The sequence below is a fragment of the Bison bison genome, unplaced genomic scaffold, assembly GCF_000754665.1.
Source record: "Bison bison bison isolate TAMUID 2011002044 unplaced genomic scaffold, Bison_UMD1.0 scf7180017864519, whole genome shotgun sequence".
NCBI classification, from domain to species: domain Eukaryota; kingdom Metazoa; phylum Chordata; class Mammalia; order Artiodactyla; family Bovidae; genus Bison; species Bison bison.
The window spans coordinates 20,752,913-20,761,597 of NW_011495072.1; the positions used below are offsets into that span (position 1 = coordinate 20,752,913).

The 8,685-nt window shown below is 36.4% G+C and overlaps 1 protein-coding gene across 4 annotated transcripts in view; it reads right to left on the reverse strand.

Moving 5' to 3' along the window:
• Positions 1-8,685, reverse strand: part of AGL (amylo-alpha-1, 6-glucosidase, 4-alpha-glucanotransferase) — a 101,371-nt gene that overhangs the window by 22,101 nt on the left and 70,585 nt on the right. For all 4 annotated transcript variants that reach the window (XM_010831000.1, XM_010830999.1, XM_010830997.1 and 1 more), the window contains exons 25-27: positions 5,352-5,454; positions 2,967-3,192; positions 1,671-1,782 (exon numbers count right to left, since the gene is read on the reverse strand). In XM_010831000.1, coding sequence (XP_010829302.1) covers positions 1,671-1,782; positions 2,967-3,192; positions 5,352-5,454 — 441 coding nt within the window. The remainder of the gene's footprint in view (positions 1-1,670; positions 1,783-2,966; positions 3,193-5,351; positions 5,455-8,685) is intronic.

Genomic DNA, 8,685 nt, shown 5'->3' on the forward strand with positions numbered 1-8,685 from the left:
ATGGCTGCAGTCACCATCTGCAGTGATTTTGGAGCCCCCCAAAATAAAGTCTGCCACTGTTTCCATTGTTTCCCCATCTATTTGCCATGAAGTGATGGAACCAGACGCCATGATCTTAGTTTTCTGAATGTTGAGTTTCAAGCCAACTTTGGCCACCTCATGCGAAGAGTTGACTCATTGGAAAAGACTCTGATGCTGGGAGGGATTGGGGGCAAGAGGAGAAGGGGACGACAGAGGATGGGATGGCTGGATGGCATCACTGACTTGATGGACGTGAGTCTGAGTGAACTCCAGGAGTTGGTGATGGACAGGGAGGCCTGGCGTGCTGTGATTCATGGGGTCGCAGAGTCAGACATGACTGAGCGACTGATCTGATCTGATCTGATATATATATATATATATATAACCTATAATATATATATGTACATAAGTTATATGTAGTATGTAACCTATACTATACTATATATATATATACTGTGTAGGTTACATACTACACACACACACACATATATATATATGTGTGTGTGTGTATATACATGAAGTTATACACGGGATCAAATTGCACAGAAGTACACACACACACACACACACACACAAATGAGTTAATGTAAAACTGGTAAAAATGGAATATGTTCTATAGGTGAATTAACAGTATTATACTGATATCTATCTCCTGGTCATGATATTGCACTACAGTTACATAAGATGTCCTCATTGGGAGAAGATGGATGAAGAGTTCAGGATACTCATGTATCATTTTTGTAATTTTGTATGAGTCTCCAATTCTTTCAAAATTGAAAAGTTAAAAAGACTATTTGTGCTTAAAGAAATGTGTATTCCGTAAGAGTACATTAGTATACAAAACCCCATTGGAATATCTCTAAGGGGAATGGGTAATAAAATGAAATAAATTATTAGCCTTGTATCGGCTAATGATGATGAGTATGTGCCATAAAAATCGGAATATGAAAAAAAAAATCAGAATATGATGAACTTCAAAGATGTTAAAATGTATATTGATTTTAACTCTGAATACAAATAAACATCTTTATAAGAGACCAAATTACAAGGGCAGACAAACTATGGATGAAATCCTAGCTCTGCCACTTAGCAGTTCTGTAGACTCTGGGCAAGCTACTCTGCTTCAGCCATCTTATCAATAAAAATGAGAACAATGAAACTCATCCCCAACATTCTTAGGAGTGTTAAATGGGAATAACATAGGTAAAGTAGTTAGCACAGTGCCTAGCACATAGTAAGCACTCAATTATTAGCAATTATTATTACAATTATAAGTGTAAGCACCAAATTGGTTTTTGGTGCTTTCAAAGTTGGCTGACAAAGGATATAAAATTTTATCTTTCCTCCAGAAACTAAAACTAAGCTGGCAAGATCAGAAACTCTTAACCTTTTTCATTGTTATATTCTGAAGTATTATACACAAATAAAATACTTGTTGAATAAATGAACAATTTCAAGGTTTAATTTCATCTCATCAGTAAATCTTTATTATGTACCTAAAGTTATGTACCTTAATGGGACATCCCTGGTGGTCCAGCGGTTAAGACTCTGTACTCCCATTGCAGGGGGTGAGGGTTCAATTCCTGGTCAAGGAACTAGGATCCCACAGGCTGCACAGCGCGGCCAAAAAAAAAAAAAAAGTTATGTACCTTCATCCTTCATGTTCCGATCTATCTGTGGACCAGCATTCCTTTCTCGGAACTGTATGCCCTGCATGTGTCTTTGCATAGCTTCCTGTATTACTTCAAACAACGGTTGATCCTGTTTGAAACATGGATGTTATCTGTTAGAAATTACATTTTTCTTATCTTCTTCCAAATTCTACAACTGAAGTTTTGTGAAAACATGTATTTTCCCTTAAAAGAAGAAATAGGGATCAGGGGTGGGACTGGGGAAAGCAGCAGCCTTTATACATCATATAATACAGCAGACCTTTTGCATGTGAATATTTAACATATTGTAGTTTTAACTATAAATTTCTGTGACATGAAATAATCTGTAATTCTGCTGATACATGAAAAAGAATCTTGTGAGTTGTGATCTGTTAAACAGTTCAACTAATAAACAAATCCAGCTTATTATGTAGAAATCCGAGTTTTAAACTGGCATTGCTCCAATTCATCCACATACATAGCAATGGAGACAAATTATATACTAAAATGGTAATGCGCTTACATTAAAAAATTTGGGGACAAATATTCTTCAAACACTTCATGATATAAACATCATAGAGCTAGCCCTGAGGTAGCCTAGAAGCCCTCCACCCAAGTAAACTGTAACATAAATGCAGATCAGATGTGGCAAAAGTACAATATTCTGTACATTCTTGACTGGGGAAAGAACATACACAAATGTTTATTCATTCTGCACTGCACATAAGAGAAACTCTGAACTCCCTGGATTGGTAGCCAAGGTTCTCCACAATTTGGCCCCCACTTTCCACAATCCCTTACTACCTGGCAGGTGCCCTACACAAAAAGCCAAACACTGGATGGAGCAGTATGTCCTAAGCTGTGCTTCAATCCACCCTGTGCTTTTATTATTCTTTTCATCTTTAATGCCTTCTCATAATTTCCCTCATCTCTGATGAAATCCTACTCACTTTTTGAGGTTAGTTTAGGTGAAATTTTAATTATTTTCTGTAGTCCTCCTTGATCCCACTAAGAGATCATCTCTCTTTCTTTTATGAGACTAAAAGAGGCACTTCCCATATATTTCTTTTTGCAATGATTATATTATTAATATATACACATGACCTCTTCTACCGTATTGCAAGCTCATCAGGTAAAGAATAAGTCATCTCTGCAGTCTCTCACAGTAGCAGCAGGTGCTAAATAAACACCAATATTTGAAGAATTGTAAGACTCAGATTCTTAATTACATGTACTTTTATATTAGAAAGTAAACTTATTCAGGAAAAAATTATTTTAAGAAATGATCTTTACCACTGTGCCGGCAGACAAAGGAACAGAGTCATCTGCAGGATACATTCTGGAAACTGGGCAGTTGAGAATGTCCAGACCATTTGGAACCATTTTACAATAGTCCTGAATACACTGCAGCCACCACCACACAGCATCCCGGCAGTTGTATCTGGCGTGAGTTCCTTCACCCAGGAGATTAGGAATGAGGCCATGTCTCAGGGTACTAGCAAATGCTAAAATGATATTCCTAAAACAACAGAATTAGGTGAATCATTCGACATGAAAATCACTTAAAAAACTAAAGGCAAAAAAGTCACTTTGGGTGATCATTATTTTTTTTTTTTTTTTTTTTTTTTCTCTTATTTCTGTGTATTTTCATGCAGAAAGTGGTCATAATATAGAATAAGCACTGAATTAAAAGTCAGGAACCTTGATCCTTGCCTTGCCTTTTTCTCTAACAATCTGTATGACTTATCCTCTGGGAGAGAGTTTTTCCATCTGTGGAGTTTGGGACCAGATGATTTTTAAGGTCCCTCATGACTCAAAAGAACAGGAATTTTATTATCTTGAATGGCAGATACCAAAAATAAAGCAAACACATAAGAAAATTAAAGGTAAACTGACCTTGAAAAACATAATTCATTTTCAAAAACTTGTAGAGAATATTTTATCTTTCAACATATTATTCTACCATCATATACTAAAAGGCAACTTTGTAAGATGGCTTTCTAAGAAGAGCATGAAACTGAGAATTAAGACTGAGATTTAAATCCTAGTGTTGCCATCTGTATAACCTTGGAAAAGTCATTTAAAGTTTTTTTTTTTTTTGCTAAAACCATTTAGAAATTTAATTAATTCTGTGTATCCGGTAATACCTCTCTCTTAAATAATTGTGTAAAAGGAGCTTTTTTATTTTCTGCAGTACAGAAGTGTTAGTGTGGAGAGTGACACTTCCAATTAATAAAAGGTCAGAATACTAGCGATTTTAATTATCCAGAACATGTCATACACATGGAAGTTGAGTAAAAAGTCCTCTATCCATGAATATCTCTGCAGAGGGTGGAAGCAGAACTATCTGTGGTAGAGACAGCCATATGTCCACCAAAATGGCTTTCCTAAAGGTCCCAGTCAGATGACGGCATTCTCCAGGAAAAAAAAAAAAAAATGTAACTGCATGGAACAGGAGTGTTTTCCCCAGGATCTCTTTCCCTTTCTGCCAGCTGACCGGAGAGACCCAGAGGTCCTGGAAGATTGTATATCATGCAGATAAAGGAGGCTATATCCCTTAACCACCATGTGGAAAACTGCCTCCTGAACACCCATATAGGATCAGAAAATCATAAATTTTGTTTATGAAAAGCCCTTGAAATTTAATGGCTTATAATTCATAGTAGTTAGCACTACTCTAACAAACGTATTATCTTCTGGGAAGTCTTCTAGATCGGGGTAGGCAAGCTATTTTTCTGTAAAAGGCCAGACGTAAATATTTTAGGCTTTGTTGACCTTACATAGTGCGATCATGCATTCTTCTTCTTTCAATAATTCTTTAAAAAGGTAAAAACCATTCTTAGCTTACAGGTCATACAAAACAGGTGACATCAAAACAAAAATATAAAAAAAAATGCTTTTTTTGCTACAGGTTTTAACTTGTAGAGCAGTGATTTCAAACTTCAGTCTTAGGCCACTGGAAATCACTGAAGCCCCTGCAAAAACACAGATTTCCATCTGTTAACTCTGCCTTTCCACCTCCAGGTTTGGACTCAGGGAGTTCAGCACAGGGGCCAAGAATTTGCATTTCTAACAAGTTGTCAGATGATGGTAATACTGATTTATGGAACACTATACAACACTGCTGTAGAGCCTTTCTTTTCTACCTTTGATAAATTTATTTATAGTATTGTGACATAGAAAACATCATTTTAAATCTAGAAAACATAAAACTGGAGGTTATGAGGTCTGCACTAAAAAGAAGGAAACTTGATATTATAATTCTCTTTACAGGACTCTGTCATTATGGAAGAACAAAAAATGGAAGACCTTCCAATTTTACCTAAAAGTCATTTGCATTCTTATACTTAATTTGGGCACAGACATTTCACTCTTTAGTGTGTGATGTTTGTAACATGGTTATACAATTATTAGTTTTTCCTGAAATAAAGTAGCAAATGCTGAAGATAATCTGATCTGTAATGTGAAGTATTAGAATTTGGTAACTTCAAAGATTGTCACACCTTTGAAATTCTATGATCCTATTAAATGAACACACAACAAATAAAATAAAAATCACACCTCAGGAAAATGTGGCTACCTACCAAATGTTGAGAATAGATGAATAAGAAAGGCCTGAAGAGCACTGAAAAACACTAAGACATAAATTTGCATTGCAACTTTTTAAAGATTTCCTACCTGGCCTCCAAATAGCGTCCAGTAATCAGCAGTAGACCTCTAAGGGCAATAAAAGTATCCCTTCCCCAGCAGCGGAAAATACCAGCAGAGAAGTGAGGTAAGCCTAACAGAAAACACAGCAAAGTAATCTATTAACCTCAGTATACACAAGCCTACGAACTCCATGACTATAGGTTGAGCTGCTCTAAACTTTGGGGTTAAGGAGGAGGTGAAAAGAGTCTTCAAACTCTCTTAAAATTATCTGCAGAATGTATGGTTATTCTTATGTCTACTTTTGTGTGATGAGGTTCCATAATCATATCTGATTCTTAAAGGAATCTGTCACTCAAAATAGACTAAGAACCAGTGCTATAGAGTGATGCTTATTTGAACTGGTTAGAATGTATGAGTTTTTAAAAACAGACTTTCTTTTAGCAAATTAAAGATAAAATCAGAGGTCAGATATTTAACACATGAAGAAACACTCAATATAGTAATAATGATATATTTTAAAAGGTTCTACCTGAAGTTTGAAGGCAACGAATTAATCTAAATATGGGATGATTACCTTAATGACAAATAATTACATGTTTATTGATCTATCACTCTAGGGTTATTACTTTATCACCAAATTTCCCATTAACTTAAAACCACTTAAAAGTGTCACAGTTCGTTAGAAACAACTTTTACAGGTGAAAACAAGGATTTCAGATGTTAAATCACTTGAAAACTTGAGGTAACTACAGGCTTTATGCAGGAAGTAAAACAGAATGACCATAGATAAAATCTAAAATTTTACTTTTATATTTAGTTTGGTTTCTTATGAAATGTGAAAAGAAATACAATTGTTATATGTAACAATCAGCAGGAAAGTAAAGCAAAGGAAATTAGCATTTCACCAAAAAACAAAACTGCGCTAAAGTATACATGTAACAAAAATTTCAGGGAAGAAAAACTCAGGTCATAAATAAAACGTTCACAGCATTCATTTATAACTGTTTTGTAAACACTTAACACTATCTGACATTATTTTGTTTGTCTTCTGGTTTGTTGAATGAATGTCCCTCCCCAGTGGAAAATATGACCCATGATAACAGAAACCTCATTAACCTTATTTGCCAAGTTATATCACTGAAAACTGTAACTGGTATGTATCACTATGAAAATGTATTGGATGAATGAAATAATTAGATTAATTATAAAATGTAAATTGAGAGGTGAGAGAATTTGACTAAGGAAAAATATTGCCAATACTTTTCTGTTTGTTAGGTCTTCACCTTGGAGAAAGACATTAATTTCTTCGGTTAGGAAAGGATCAGAACTAAAGATAACATCAGACATTTCTTTCTATATTTTCTCCCAAATAGTGGTATAAAATTGCCCTAAACACTTTTATATTGTTTACACACAGCTGACTTCCCAGGTGGTATAGTGGTAAAAATCTGCCTGCCAACCAGGAGATGCAGGTTTTATCCCTGGGTCAGGAAGATGCCCTCGAGAAGGAAGTGGCAACCCATTCCAGTATTCTTGCCGGGAAATTCCATGGACAGAGGAGCCTAGTGGGCTACAGTCCATGTGGTGGCAAGGAGTCAGACACTACTGAGCAACTGAGCACCAACATACATGGTTGACATACAGTTTATATATATGGTCGATGATGGTACTGATGACAGCAGGGAATATATATATATATATATATAGTACTCCGTGTTGCACAGATTTCCTGGTACTTTAACCCACTTAACTGGAGAAGGCAATGGCATCCCACTCCAGTACTCTTGCCTGGAAAATCCCATGGAGAGAGGAGCCTGGTAGGCTGCAGTCCATGGGGTTGCTAAGACACTAAGTGACTTCACTTTCCCTTTTCACTTTCATGCACTGGAGAAGGAAATGGCAACCCACTCCAGTGTTCTTGCCTGGAGAAATCCCAGGGATGGGAGAGCCTGGTGGGCTGCCGTCTATGGGGTTGCAAAGAGTCGGACACGACTGAAGCGACTTAGCAGCAGCAGCAGCAGCAACCCACTTAACACTTGGCATAAAATATAAGTACAGACAGACCCAAGGGTAAGTTTGAGTTGGTATGCCCTGAATACAGGCACTCTTGTTAAAAAGTCAAAACTAAAACCTCTAGCATCCATGTGTGGAAATATTTGTATTCACTAAAACATTTTTTAAATTAATTAATTAACTTTATTTTTGGCTGTGCCGAGTCTTCAGTTGCTGCACAGGCTTTTCTCTAGTTGCAATGAGCAGGGACTATTCTCTAGTTGCGGTGTATGGGCTTCTCATTGCAGTGGCTTCTCTTGTTGCAGATCATGGGCTACAGGGCACGTGGGCTCCAGTAGTTCTGGCTCATGGGCTCTAGAGCTCAGGCTCAGTTGTGGCATATGGGCTTAGCTTCTTCGTGGCATGTGGGATCTTCGTGGACCAGGGATTCAATCTGTGTCTCCTGCACTGGCAGGCAGATTCCCAGGGAAGCCCTATATTAACTTTTCGACCTTTCAGAATATATGACTTACAGATCACACATCTTCTGAATAATTTCTACCTTGTCAATTAATGTATAAGTTTAAAATTATACACATATTTTGTATCACTGTTAGAAAAAGAAGGTATTCCTGGCCTTTGTATCATTTAAAAATGAAACCAAGAAATCTATCTGCAAATCCATATACAGTCCTATAATATGGAATATACAAAACTCTCCTTTAGCATGCTAGAAAGAAATACCAGAACTTCTATCCATATTTATAAACTATATTTTTAGTTTTTCTTTTTGTTTTATATTGTACATGATATGTAAACATACCAAGTATAATAGCGTATGAGTATATCATTTATGATCTCAATATATTTATTTTGGGAGTGTTTAACAACAGAACTGGATAATCAAAAATGTTGAGATCACTATTTTATATAATAGGCTTCTAAACAATAGGCTTTAAAATCAACTTCTGCATTTTTTCCACAATGTTCTTGTTCAGTTTTATGACCATCTGCCATGAATTCACGGGGGAAAGTACCAGAAGGATATAAAATAGTTGAGTGAAAATCTAAAACACAATTATATAATTAAAATATTCAGAAGGTTCATATAATCCTTCTAAGTGAAATGTTAATTTCTTTTTTAGTTGTTGGGTTCTAGTAGGTCATTTTTATAGGTTTGGCCACCTCATGCAAAGAGTTGACTCACTGGAAAAGACTAATGCTGGGAGGGATTGGGGCCAGGAGGAAAAGGCAACAACAGAGGATGAGATGGCTGGATGGCATTACCGACTTGATGGACATGAATTTGAGTGAACTCCGGGAGTTGGTGATGGGCAGGGAGGCCTGGCGTGCTGCGATTCATGGGGTC